This window comes from Crocodylus siamensis, chromosome 11 (assembly GCF_052110815.1).
Source record: "Crocodylus siamensis isolate JL-2025a chromosome 11, ASM5211081v1, whole genome shotgun sequence".
Lineage (NCBI taxonomy): Eukaryota > Metazoa > Chordata > Crocodylia > Crocodylidae > Crocodylus > Crocodylus siamensis.
In genome coordinates, this window is record NC_143405.1 from 45940258 (window position 1) to 45954859 (window position 14602).

At 43.9% G+C, this 14602-nt stretch overlaps 1 protein-coding gene across 2 annotated transcripts; it reads right to left on the minus strand.

Annotated features, from left to right (window-relative positions):
• Positions 1–2418: 2418 nt before the first annotated feature.
• On the minus strand, positions 2419–14385 carry ASB14 (ankyrin repeat and SOCS box containing 14). 2 transcript variants are annotated; one of them, XM_090021733.1, is made up of 11 exons: positions 12901–14385; positions 12688–12747; positions 11540–11796; positions 10821–10874; positions 9988–10121; positions 9744–9902; positions 8298–8543; positions 6243–6414; positions 5133–5676; positions 4163–4316; positions 2419–2634 (listed from the first exon to the last, which is right to left on the minus strand). In XM_090021733.1, exons 3-11 carry the CDS (start codon positions 11665–11667, stop codon positions 2456–2458), a joined length of 1770 nt encoding a protein of 589 aa, XP_089877859.1. In that variant the 5' UTR covers positions 11668–11796; positions 12688–12747; positions 12901–14385; the 3' UTR covers positions 2419–2455. The 2 variants fall into 2 exon arrangements, with proteins under 2 accessions (XP_089877859.1, XP_089877858.1); XM_090021732.1 differs by lacking the exons at positions 11540–11796; positions 12688–12747; positions 12901–14385 and having other exon boundaries at positions 9988–10119; positions 10820–10865.
• Positions 14386–14602: the final 217 nt, after the last annotated feature.

Below are 14602 nucleotides of genomic sequence, written 5' to 3' on the forward strand. Positions count from 1 at the left end.
CATGCCTAGGTGGACTTTTGGAGCCCAGGCCAACCCCAGGCAAGCAAATGGGTTCTTGCAGCCACCAGGTCAACCCCAGGTAAGCGAATGGGGCCCTGCAGCCACCAGGTCAACCCCAGGCAAGTGAATGGGGCCTTGCAGCCACCAGGTCAACCCCAGGCAAGCGAATGGGGCTGGCCCAGGTCGCAGGGGCACTCTTTGGAGGCTTAAGCCTGCGTGGGGGAGGCACTTGATGCTTAAGCACCTGACGCTCGCGCGGGTCCTGCGTCCGCATTCCCAGTGCTTGTTTCGGAGTGAAGCCCTGTGCGGCAGCAAGTCCGGGCACCAGGTCAACCCAGGCAAGCGAATGGGGCCTTGCAGCCACCAGGTCAACCCCCTGCAAGCCTATGGGGCCATGTAGCCACCAGTTCAACCCCAGGCATGCCTAGGTGGACTTTTGGAGCCCAGACCAACCCCAGGAAAGCGAATGGGGCCTTGCAGCCACCAGGTCAACCCCAGGCAAGCCTATGGGGCCCTGCAGCCACCAGGTCAACCCTAGGCAAGTGAATTGGGCCAGAACTGGTTTAGACCGGTTTCAACTGGTTAGTAAACTGGTTTAAACTGGTTTAGACCGGGTTAAACCAGTTTAAACTGGTTAGGAAATCGGTTTAAAAGTAGTTAGGAAACCGGTTTAAACTGGTTGAGACTGGTTTAAACAGGTTCCAACTTGTTAGGAAACCGGTTGCAGCTGGTTTAGACTGGTTTAAACTGGTTCAAAGTTGTTAGGAAACCGGTTAAAACTGGTTTAGACCGGTGTAAACTAGTTAGGAAACCGGTTTAAACTGGTTAGTAAACTGCTTTAAGCTGGTTTAGACCTGTTTAAACCGGTTTAAACTGGTTAGGAAACCGGTTTAAAAGTAGTTAGGAAACCGGTTTAAACTCGTTTAGACTGGTTTAAACGGGTTCCAACTTGTTAGGAAACTGGTTGCAACTGATTTAGACCGGTTTAAACTAGTTAGGAAACCGGTTTAAACTGGTTTAGACTCATTAGGAAACCGCCTAAAACTTGTTTAGACCGGTTTCAACTGGTTACTAAACTGCTTTAAACCGGTTTAAACCCATTTCCTTGAGCCCCTTCAGAAGGGGCTACCATCCCTGGTGTTTTCATCCGAATGTGCAAAAAAAAAAAACTACAAAGTTATAGGTATTTTAGTAATTCTGGAGTTTTCTTTGTCAGAGGTGCTACAAGAAAAAGGTAGCGTCACTTCACTGATAAAGCCTAGTCATAATTTGGGTTTTACACCTCTCAGCTTCTTCCCAGCTGTTCTCGCAAAGATTATGCATGCCGTCACCTCTTTCCCAAAAATGTAGCACTAGGTAGACTATGACCATGACTGCTGCATGAAAGTGCAATAGCCTGGTCCAAGGTGTATTCCAAAACATCTGCAGAGATCCTTTTAAAGACCAGTTCTGAAGAAAAACTAAAAAACTAAGAGACTGCCCTAGATCATACTCTATTTAGGACAGTAGCAAGGTGTTCAGTATCTCAGAATGAAAAGTAGCACTACCTTGAATCTCAGGAAAACAGATTTCTGACTAAAAAAGCTTCAGTGTCTCACATTACTTTGTGAGTAATAAACTATCTGTTTATAACTGTAGAGTCATTAGCTATTAATCCTATTGAGCTGCTTAGCAGTGACCACTGACTAACCAGATGAAATAACCAAGTATAAGTACTTCAGTAAATATCAGTGTTTAAAACTAAAAACTGTGTCAAAAAACTGCAACTCCTTCTCTCTTTTTTACAGGAAGGCACAATGGAAGCAGATGATTAAAAAGCCTCTGCCACTGCTAGTTTTAATTCAAAGCTAAACTGCTGCAGCAGTAGCCATTCTCACCACATACCCAACTTATGCCTAGGCTTGATTGGTAAAGTGAAAATACCTTTTTCTTGTAGCACCTCTGACAAAGAAAGCTCCAGAATGGCATATCAATGCCATTTGATCAGTCAATGCTTTGTGGGGTGAAGTGATAATGCAATTGACATGACCGCCAAAATATTTTGACAGACAAGGTTTGACAGAGAGTTTGTCCAACCAGAAGACAGGTAGTACAAGTAGTAGCATAACCTCTTCAACTCATGGTTGTGGGCCATTTGAGGGCTATTTCACCGTTCCTTGAATTATTTGAAAATGTACTAGTGTAGTTTCAAATTGTTACTGCCATATCCTTCATACAGCTGTTATATGCTGGAAGCTCTCTCCGCTATTATGGATGGATGCTGGCATATCTAATACTTACTCTACTGTAGCTTAATTCCTTTGCATCCAAAATAAATGGCTGGTTTTGTGATGCCTGTAGGAGTTTAAATCCCAACAGGGGGGGAAAAAAAACAAACTGCATGAAACACAGTTTTTACCCAGTCTTTATCCAGTTGCACATTCTCTCTAAAACACAGGACTACCAGTTGATGTCTTCAGAAAGTTCCTTTCAAGTCCCCTTGTCCATAAAGATCATATTCCTTGAATAGTATATATTCTTTTAAAGCGTTGGGTAGAGGAAGGAATGTCATGAAGACAGGACAGCGCAGATGCAAGCGCCCCATACATTTCCGGATCTTCAAACGACAAAGATGTTTCAGAGAGCGAGGATTTGCTAAAAACAGAGGAATAATTTTCTCTTACTAATCAAACTATAAACACTTTATTCCATTTTTCATGATTGCTCCAACCCACCTTTTAAAGAATTGGGGCTAGATTCTGATTCATTTATTTGTGTTAAATAATACATTGAGTTTAGGGGCTTTCATAGAATTAATGGTACTTCTTCTGGAGAATCCAACATACGGAAGGGTAGCAGCATGTGGTCCTCTAACTTGTTACCAGTTTCACTTGAAAATGTCATCAAACAACCTACCATTTATTCAAACACCCCCCCCCCCCAATAATTAGATTCTATTCTATAGGCATCAGGACAGATATGAGAGCATTTTGACTTTCTCCATTATGCTCCCAGTCATCCTTTCTCCTTTTCTGAACTGTTCTTTGCAGTTAAAATACTAGGAAAAATGAACAGGGTAAAAGGAGTTAATATTATGCAATATAATTGCATTGAAATGTTGCTTGAAAGAAGCAGAACTAATTCATTGACTTTCTGTCCATATTGACATGGCATGTGGCTATATGGAGGGGAGGAAAATAACAGGCTTGAACACACAGGAAATGGCAGCAGGTAGGCTGTAGTCTGCTTTGTTATTAGGAAACCTGCAAGCCACTGAACGTGAATAGTTCTAGTGCCGTGATTCTTCTGAGCAACACTTACTTTAAACACCTCCAAAGCCTCCAGTTTTTATAGGCAGTCCTCAGCTTATGGTGGCTTGACTTGAGGCGATCCGCATTGGCGGTGCTCCACATTTTACATATTCCTTATGGTGCTGATCCTCGCACTTATGGCAGGCAATGGCGGAGGCACCGGGGCCAGTGTGGGACACTTACCGAAGGTAAGCTCAGGCAGCAGCTCCTCCACAAGGCCATGTGCTCCCAGAGGAGACAGGGACGGGGGCTGGGGAACTGCTCCTTTTCACAGCCCCGACGCCACATGCTTCCTCGCTCCCAGAGGCATGGTGAGGTGGGGCTGGGGGCTGGTGCAGGCTCTGCCGGCTCCGGGGAACTGCTCTGTGGGCTCCGCCAGCCCAGGGGAACTGCTCCACACCCCCGCATCACCTCAGGGAGCAAGGAAGCACATGGCGTCAGGGCTCGGGAGCAGAGCAGTTCCCCAGAGCCAGCAGAGCCCACCGACTTGTTCCCAGCCCCCATCCCTGCCTCGCCATGCCTGTGCCAGCCATCAGCCCGCATTCCTGCCCCTGCCTCACCTTGGGGAGGAGCTGCTGCCTGCCCTGCATGAGGACTGAGGAGCTTACCTTCGGTAAGTTGGCCTCGGTGCCTCCCTTCCAGTTCTTTCAATCAATTGTGTCTGGCCCATGGCAGACATTGTTTCTATGGGAAATTCAGATTTGACTTGCATTGTTTCAACTTACAGTGCCTTTTCCAGGAATGTAAGTACGAGGACTGCCTGTACAACTATTTTTACTTCTCGCAGCTGCTTACTTGCCTTTTGGCAGGACAAAATAACAAAAAGCAGTGCATTATAGAAACAGAAACATTTTGGTGTTCCTGACACTTACTTATCATGGATTCAATTTCGGGCCACAGCTCCTGTTCTTTGAGAACTGGTTTCAGCTTACCACAAATGTTAACACGATCAATGTAATCTAGCATTACTCGCACTACTTTCCCAGACAAGTGCCTCAGCCATGACAGCGTTATCACCTCACAAAACTGAGAAAAATCAAAAGAACATTCAAAATTTCTGTGAATCATTTCATTTAATTCCCTGAAGGTCAAAACAATGGAAAATAAGTTTTGGCAAAAAAAAAAAAAAAAAAGATAGGGAAGCGTGCGCTACAATTAGGGGCTCCTCTGGTGGTCAGTGAACTTACATTACATCAGAGTATGGAAAGCCTTAGGTGCCTCCATGTTTTTGGCACTGCATCACTTAACTTTAGTTTTCCACTTGTTAGAGCAGAAAGCTGTAACTCCATGCGTACACTCACTATGCGCTACAGAGAGGGGAAATCACTTGGAATTGGGACCCAAAGCAACCTTATACCCTAGAGGGCACTACATAATTCTAGTCAATAGGGAAGTGCAGGGATGTTCCTGAAGTTCCACGTCTCAAGATGCATCCCCCTGGGAACACATCCCTGAACACAGTCTTTTAAAGAACTGAGCAGGGCCTTCTATGCCTGTCTTGGATCCTCAGATGTCAACTGTATTCTTGTCAGCTGCTGACTTAACTCATGGATCAAACAGTCTCTTATAAGAACCAGACTGGTGTTCACTTGAATTCTTTGATATATTTGAGTCCATTCAAGGGTTAAATGCATTATTTATTTATTCTAATGATTTCTCATAAACACGGCTTCCTGACCAGTGCCCACTAAATTGTCTTCAGAACTTTGTCTACCACTACCTTTTCCCAAATCTTTCTATATTGGTAGATTGTAACACATTAATCGAAGCATGAACAAGCATTTAATTTTGAGAAGTACAGGCAGCAAAACAATGACATGCAATGGCTTTTGAAGTGCTTACCATTGTGTCTTTGATAACAGTAGAAGTCCATCCTGCAAACACGTATTGGGAATGGGAGTTGTCTCCATGAGGACAATCAAAGCAGCGGTACACATCATACCCATAATTCAACAACATCCTTAACATGACTTCGTCTTTCAGCGCATACTGCAAAGCCGATGGGAAATGTGTTGTATTCACTCTGCAGAAGTAATTTACATTGGCCCCATGGCGAAGCAAAAGACTCATTAACTCATAGTTGCCCATCCTCAAAGCTAACTGAAGACAGTTAATGGGGTCTTGATTTGGCAGGGCTCCAGCATTCAGGAGCAGTTGCACTGAACAGATATCTGCATTTGAGACGGCGAAATATAGAGCTGATTTCCGCTGGTCATCATAGCCCTTGCGAATTCTCTGACCCAACATGAAATTGGCATCAAACCCAGATTTGAGGAGAAATTCGAGGCACTGAGGATGTGCTCCTGCTGCTGCAGAGTGAACGGGACTTATCCCACTCTCCTCAATGGCATCAAAATCAGTAACTGGAACTAAGCACTTCAGAGCTCTGAAGCAAAAAAATGAGAATTTTAAGTATATCTTTGAGCTGCTCTGTGCTAGAACCTTTGTTATGTAAGTCTGAATGAGTTGGAGTATAGAGTTTAGCACAAACATTACTTTGCTTACACTTAAGTTAATCTTCCACCAAGTCAGCATCCTGGCAGGTAGCATATCTACACTGGTTTTAACCTCTAAGTCACAAGGTAGCCAGTCGCTTTATTTCAAAACTATTGCAAAGGATCAAACATCGTAGCTCTCTGTCCTTTCAGGAAGAGCGCACGTCCCCTTCTCAGTAAATGTCAGTCTGAAGAAATCTGCTGAAGGCTCTATAGTCTCATTTCACCTGGAGATCCAAGAGCAGTTCCTGTTTGGTTCACTAGGGGTTAAGAATTAGGATTTCTCTTCCTGTTTTCATCTATCGTGAAAAAGCCAACACTGGCTAGTCTCCCTCTTTCTTGATCTGTAAAGTGGGGGCAATGCCCTACCATATGGGTGTGTCTGCATAAATAAATAATGCATTTAAAGCTCCTGCATCATTCCTAATTCTTAATTTTCAAGTACATGCCAACTCACAAATAGTGTCCTCTATATGCAGCTCTATGGATTGGCAAGTGACCTGAGTGCTTTGGTACATTGGCATCAGCCCCATACTCCAGTAAGAGAGTCACTGAATCTGGATTTCCTCCTCCGGCAGCTTCAAATAATATTGAAGCACAATCAAAGGCCTGTGAAAGGACATCAGCACCTGGGAAGAGGGAGCAAGGATTTTCACAGCGGTCATTGCAAGTACCCACCTTCTGTTCCCAGCTCCCAAATGGCTAAATTGGTATGACTTCTACCCTGTCTTATAAACAACACATGCATAAAAGGAAAAATAAAAAATGTACAAAGCAACAGAACAAATTTAAAAAAAAATACTTTTCATACGCAAAGACAAGCAGACTCCAAATGGAAAGTGGTTAATTTAAAAAGCCACTGTCATTTTCCAATGACATTGCCTTTGCAGGTGAGAGAGAGAGAGCGCATGCGCACACCCTGGTGACAATTCCATGTCAAAACAGTTAAGACTTTAGGGGACTGCATGCAACCCCTTCACTTCCAGCACTGCGGAGCCAAGGCTATAAAATAATTCACTCCACAAGCATCTCTCAGAGGGTAACAACTGGGGCGGTGCGAAACAGCAGCGTTCCTCTTCAACGTCTGTTTTGATGTTTTGACACCACTGTTTCATTTTGAGTTTTGTTTCATTTCAAAATCACAGTTCCATTCTGTTTTGTTGAAATGGTTTTGCTGTTCTGAGGGTTTGCCCTAGGCTATAACGGGGAAGCACGAAACAGCCTATAAGTTTGTCATTTCTTGCCTGCTTCTGATTAAACTTGGAGGGATGGCCCTTCTGAGACCATGAAGCCTGCTGAGTTTCAAGGAGATCGATGCAGGGTTTTTTTTAGGAAACTGCGCCTCAAGCTGCTGACAAGTAGTAGGCAGGGGCCTCCCCCAGCCGGGCTGAGTTCCCCAGCGCTGCAAGCCACTGGGAACTGAGCCCGGCAGTGGGATGTGCTTCCCCCAGCCAGGCTCAGTTCCCAGGGCTGCGAGCCGCTGGGAACTGAGCCCAGTGAGGAGAAGTGCCTCCCGCCACCAGGCTTGGCTCCCAGCCCTGTGGAACTTAGTGCAGTGGCAGGAGGCCGTGGCTCACCATTTCCATGGGCTGAGGTCCATGGGGCTGGCAGAGCTGATTGGTGCACCACACGGTGGCAGGAGGCAAGAAGAGCCATGACTCTGCTCCCCGATGGCTGAGCCACATGGGGCTAAAGCCCTGGCTCTCCCCTGTCTCCCATCACCTGGCTGCCTCAGCATCCCGGGATGCTCTCTGGGCTGTGCTCACAGCTTCAGCCCAGCAGGGGTGGCCCCACCCCTCTGCTCCCTAGTTGGAGCAGGGACTGGCAGGGGCGGAGGCCTGGCCAGATGCTGGCACAGGAAGGGGGCAGGGAAGCAGTTTATTCCCTGCTCCCTCCCTTCCCTGTCCCACCAGTGTGGACCTGCATGTCTCCACTGGCTGCTCCAGTAGCAGGGGCATGGCCAACCCCGGCACTAGGTCAAAGTGAACTGGCCAGGGAGGGGGTTTAATTTCTATAGCATGGGTAATGGGTATTGAAATTGAATAGATTATCTTCAGTATCAAGTACAAATAAAGTTGATACTGTATAGCCTATGAAGTAAACTCTTCAAACTGAATATGAATGTTAGATTATAATTCACTGTCAAAGCAGTTCACAGGAAACTAATATACACACACACACACACACACACACACACACACACACACAGAGTGATATCTGTGCTATGTAGGTAGTATTATATGCCAGTCAAACCATTACTCTTGGCAATGCACTATTGTATTGGTAAGTGAGCTAACAGTTCTTTGCCTCTGCAGGCAAGTCATGCCCTTTTGATTTCCTGTGACTGGAAGGAAGATAAACGTTCTCAAATTTCAAAATCAGGAAGATCTCTTTCAGTGCACTTAACCATAATTTCAGTCCTTGAGCTAACGGAACATTTTAGGTTATTTCTGGCAACCAGAAGTTCCTAAAGCAGAACGTTGAACTGTAAAGATCCTATAATAATTCTCACCTTTTTTCAGTAAGATTTCCATTATTTCTGTATGTCCAGTCTGTGCTGCCAGAGCGAGGGGAGTGAGCCCATAAGCACTGCAGGGATCAGGATCAGCTCCAGAACAAAGCAGAAGGTTAACCAAGTCCTTCCTGCCCAGTCTGGCTGCCTCATGTAATGCTGTCCTCTTATTGACGCACTGTAAATTTACATTTGCTCCAAACGTGATCAGCAGGGAGGCGATTTCATACGAGTCATGTTTAATTGCTGCAAGTGAAGCATTAACTATTTAAATATTATTCAACACTATACACTATTGCTTCTAGTCTGCTTTACTCTCTGTGCAGTGTTATTTATATATCAAGAAATGTCATGCAGCACTGAGAGGTTTAAATTAGCACCCAGCCTGTTTTTCAGTTCCTGAATAAGAAATGTTAGTCCCTATGTAATTCATAAAACAACTTATTTTGCAGAAATTGTTCATTGCATATTTTCTCACTCCATGTTCTGCAGTAGTGAAGTCCTTCCCTGCTACTAGATCGGGGTGGGCAAAATATGGCCCGCGGGCTGGATTTGACCCGCTAAGCCAGATCCAGCCCACCAAGCCATTGTATCTTGCCCATGGGGCCCCTAAAAAAATTTTAGCATATGAATATTTGTTTGCTCCTGCCAGCCTGTCAAAGCTGACAGGAGCCAGGGGCTGTAGGCCCTAGAGGGAGCCCTCAGCAGGCTTGAGCAGCCCAGCACCTGGGGGGGGGGGCACTTGTGTTTGGTCACAGTTCTAGAGCACTTTCAGGGGCCAGATCGGGTGAAAACTGACACTTCCGTCTGTGCTTTCTGTCTCCATTTAATGGCAGGAAGGAAATAGCTATCATTTATCATTCCAAGAAATCAGGTGGTTAAACTCAAAACCTATAGGATTATTTTTTTGTGGCTAAGAAAGTACTTGGTTACTTTTAGAACCATTTCGACTTCTAATGGGTGTCCCCCCCAAAACAGATTGTCTAATAATATTGTGACATTTTGCCTGCTACTCTTGGCCAAATTCCAAAAGTGCAGAAATGCTGAAAAAAATATCTGCTCTTAGGAGAAAAGGCTGGCTTCTTAAGGAAAGAGTCACAGAACTGCTTATCTTATTTGAGAAGATTCACGACCCCCAATTAGCTTTATATATGGCTTATATTCATTACAGTCAGATCTATTTGAGGTTAAACCTGTTTAACCACACAGTTCGGAGTTTAACTTGTGGGCATTAGACTTAAGGTGAACTGAGGACCCTGCTAAAACACTGAGATGAAAAAACAGACTGTGTTGCTTTGTCTTTTTCAAAGCCAATGCAAATAGATTAAGCTTTACTACACAGGATTTTTAAATATATTTTTTCAGCCACCATTAAAAGATGTTAAATAGAAATCACTGACTAAGTCATCAACTATAATTTATGCAACAAGAAAAGTTAAGATTTACCTGTAACTAGAGAAGAGTCTCCTTCTTCATTCTTAACATTGGCATTGCAGCCATTGACCAGGAAAAACTTGACATTGTCTACAAAGCATTTTTCTACTGCCACAAAGAGAGGAGTTTCTCCTTTCAGATTGGTTTGCTCCCACACAATAGGGTGCGAGGCTGAAAGACAGACATGAGAACTGCATGTTTGAAAAAGAACCAGTTGTCAAAACTCTTCACACAGGGAACACAGATGGCTGTTTACCTTTCAGAGTTAGTTCTAGGATGTTCTTGTTTAACTGTGCTGCAGCTTCATGCAGAGGAAGGCAGCCTTGGTGATCTGCTTCCTTAAAAGCAGAATGGTGCCTCATTAACTGCTGCAAGACTTCTTCTTGGCCTATGAAGTATTGATTCAGATCCATATTATTAAGCAGAAAGCATTGGAGTCTAAGATCCAGTGACCCCAAGGAGTATTTGAGTATTTTGTGGACCATTAATCCCATTAGTCCCCCCACCAGGAACATGGGATCTTCAGCAGGATGGAATTCAGGATTTCACACCCACATTTTCTGCCTTCCAGAAGAGTGCCCTAGCCACCAAGCTATTGGCTAAGATGAAAGGGAACTCTCCACCTGCCCTGGAAGTTGTTGCAACATGCAGCAAAGCATTCAAGACTCTTTGGGCCAAAAAGAGATTCTATTGGTCCTTCACTTTTTTCTCCTCTTCCTCCTCTTCTGTGAGGAGACATCTAAATCTAGGACATGGTTCAGAGCTATGAATCCTGACTGGCAGAAAAATGCCTCTTTCCACCCCGAATTAAACACCTAGAGTCCCAGCACATTTTGCTTTGGCTACCTTAGCTTCCCACTCAGCATGCTGGCTCTTACGGATTCCATTCTGAGGCACTTAACTCTCCCCACACATGGTGCAGGGAGCGTGGACACCTAACTTGGGCTGTGGATTTTACCAGACAGTTTGGCACCTAACAAATTAGGTGATGAAATACCCAAGTCTCTTTTCAGATCTAGCCCTAACTCAACTTCTCACACAAATCAAATGAAAATAGAGGAGGGATGATTTCTGTGTTTGTACTTAACTGTCTGAATAGCTGTGATTATCTTCCCATGTTCTTTGCTTGTAACGTATCGAAAGCTGCATAAACAAAACAAAATAGTTATCATTCAAATCAGTTAAGCAAAGATAAAAAAGTAAACGCTGCAATTACCTGCGACTTATTAGCAGCTCAGAGTCATTCCGGTCTGTTAAAGTAGATAGCCAAACATTTATTTGTTTGTTTTACTTATTTTCTGTTATCTTCCCATTTAGCACTAGTTACCTATTGTGACTAATCAGTGAACCGCATTCACTTTCCACATTCTATTTCATATTCTCCCATAAACGGTTCTCTCATACATAGGAGGGCCAATAAAAAGGATAAGTCCAAACTATTATTAGATCTTCGTTTAAATACAGAAGAAAATTTTGTACTATATGCTACAGCTGCACACAACACAGGAATTTTGCTTTGTTAGCATTTATACAAATACATGCAATAAGTCTTAGCATGGTTAACATTTTTTAAAGGACATAAAAAGCATCCTTTGCCATCCAGTCTACATAAAACAACAACTCTCTCTCCACTGCCACCCACATATTACTAAAATAATAAAATGTACTTCTCAGTAATGTTAAACCAGAAGATGAGACTAGTAAACATTAGAGAGCAGCATTATTGGTAACAAAACTCCCACATCTAGACTATTACATACACTGCAACACAAAGATACTGCTTGCCAGAATATCGTTAACATCAGTACCTATCAGTCTCTGCTGGATCTGTAACTGTCTCACTTTTATGGATATCCTGCAAGCTTTGCTGGATAACATACTGAGTAGCAAGCTCATCATCAGAGTCGTCATCATGTATATATGTAGAATTATACATGTCAAATCTGCACAACTTGGACCACAAACAGTGAAGGAAAGCAAGTCTCTTCTATTAGAAGGCAGCTTTTAAATCATCAGATTAATTCTGGATCTCTGGCAACAATAGCAGATGCAGAGGACTTAGGTGCTGAAAGAAATAATAAGCGTAAATAAAAAGGCAGAAACAATACCCTGGCCAGTATTTAAATACTGTACAGTCAAACAGTTATTTTCTAATGTGCATGTGGAGAACAAGATTAAAGCTGCTCTGAACAGCACTAAGTGTGTCTTTATCATCAGTATGTGTCTGTATTTCTCTAAACATTTTTCAAGCTCCAAGTACTCCTGTACATCAGGAGTACAGTGACATCAACATTGGTGGAATAAATGTTTATTGGAATAAACAGAAAGGCATCATATTAATATAGCCTACATTAGCGATATAAGGAAATGACACTTATTAACTGACATCAAAGTTTGCCAAATGGAAAGGGTTAAGTTACATAAAGACAATTATTTTCAATCTTTTATCAACAATCATAAAATAATGAAATTGCTAATACTATCTTTTTTAAATGTGGCATTTGGTTTTGAGTGAATGATTCATGGACATTAATTATCATCATCAAACAGCTCAATATACATTTTAAAAGGAAGCCAAAAAGGAGAAATAATTGCAATTAGCTTTAGCGCAGCTTTCAAGGTAGAGTGGATAAATAAATACAAATACTGTGACTGCAGTGATGACTAATCCTCCCGCAGCATGGTTTGGATGACAATGCAGAGCTGGCATTTGTTACTGTCAAATCCTACCACCTATTTTCACACGGACAAAACTCCCAATATTGCCTTCCAGGTGGGAGTCAAGCTAAGTAAGAACTTCAGGACTTATTCTCATTTACCTATGGGCTAGGCAAAATGAAAGATGTTAACAGGATTTTTGTATTAGTTGGAACAACCCTAAAACATATTAAGGCTGAGCAGCAAGGATGCATATTAAGGTTGGATAATATATTCCCTCCACTGTATACATACTTACAATCCCAAGATGTCTCTGGACTTAATATCTATATGTAGCAGAGAGATAAATGACTAAAACCTGCAAAAAAGGAAGCATTTATAAGTAGTTCATTAAACTGACCAAAAGCCCACAAGTATATACACACATTTTAAAACTATAATTCTATTTTTGGTAAACAGTGCATTTAAAAAATTAACAACAATTCACAAAAAAATGTATTGTTTGCCTCACCTTTTTTTGCTTTTGAAAGAGCACCAAAGACTTCACATTTCAAACAAGTGAATCTTAGGTTGAAGGTGATATTTTTATGTACTGAAAAGTGATCTCAGCAGAGTTCATGTCCATTAATAGCCCACTATAAATACTTGATCATAAGATACTCTGGGACTTTCTCCATGTTCCTTACACATACATTAGCTCTCATGATATGACTTTACAAGTTACACCAGTAAAAGAAGAGATTCAAACTCCAGATTCCTTGCTATAAGACGCCAGCTGTAATTGCGTTAATAATATTAGTTTTAAGAGAAGTTACAGGTTCATTTTTTATATCTGATTTCAAGAAAAATCCTTTTTACATGCTGTATATGACAGTTTGTTTAAAGAGGAGTGCCGGAAGTTTATCTGAAAGGAAAGCGCAGGTAGCAGGCCAAACATAATAGGGGCTCAAGTGGAGCCCCTAGTGTAGCAGCCTGAACCCACATCCTCTGGGATTTTCTCCCTTTCACTGGCCTGCCATGCCTCAATAGAATTATGTCTCAGGAGGTTGCCTGTAAGTCCCCTGGATGGAAGGTCAGAGACTGTTGCTCTAGCATAGTTCTGAGGTCAGATCATCCAGCCAACCCTGCCTCTCTTCCCTTCTCTCTAGAGTAGGTGCCTGCACCACCTTTGGTGGGTGTCTATTCCAGGCCTTGGGGGCTCAGACCATAAAGAAGTTTTTCCTTATGTCCATGTCACGGGTGGGGCCTAGGAGCGGCCGTGATCTTACTAGTGCCCCCTGCCGTGTCAATCAGGCAATCCAGCACCCTCTACTCGCCCGCCACGTCTTTGATGTTTTAAGGTTCAATATGGGAGGCTGCCTCTTATCGCCCTGGACACCGCACTAATACTATTCCCCATTCCGAGTGGGGTGCCTCAATACACCCCTGCCTTATGGGCAATGCATGCCTCCTACCTCCCCTTTAGCACGCCCCAAGCCTTGCAGCTCTTCCTGGACATTATCCGGTCCTTAACCTTCTGCACCCTACCTGGCGCCCCTGGGCTCGGCCCACAACCAGCACCCTTCTCTGGCGCCCCTGAGCTTGTCACACAATCTGTATTAGTTATTTGTATTCATTATCTGTATCAATTGGGCTCAGGCGGCCTGAGCCTTACCTGGCCCCTCTGGTTCCTTGGGATTCCTTTTGCTGCAGAAGCCCACTGGAACACCTTTTAGACCGCACCCGTCTTGGAGGTGACTGTCAATAATACATGCCCCCCCCTTGGGGTGGCTTTATACTGTACATGCCCCGCCTGGGGCCTCGCTTCAGCACATGCCACGGCTTCTCGGCACCTTCTCCAGGCCCTAACTAGCCCCTGGGTCGCCCTCACCGGGCTAATCGTCTTTACAGCACCCACCCTAGGCTTCCACTCATGTGGCTCCCACACCTGGAGCCCAACATGAGTCCCTACAGGCTTCACTCTGGTGCTCGGCCCCTTGAGCAGGGTCCTCTGCCTTGCTCAGGCCTCTATCATTCACCCAGGGCTACCTGCTGTGCCGCCTCAGCACTGAATAGCTGTGCCGCCCCAGGCACCACTCTGTTGCCCACACAGGGCACTGGGAACCCCCACGCAGCTGGGGAGATCCCGTGAGGCCTCCTCACGCCCCTACAGCCTCACCCGGTCCTCCGGTGACGATAACTAAACCATGAGCCAAACGGCTGCAACATAACAA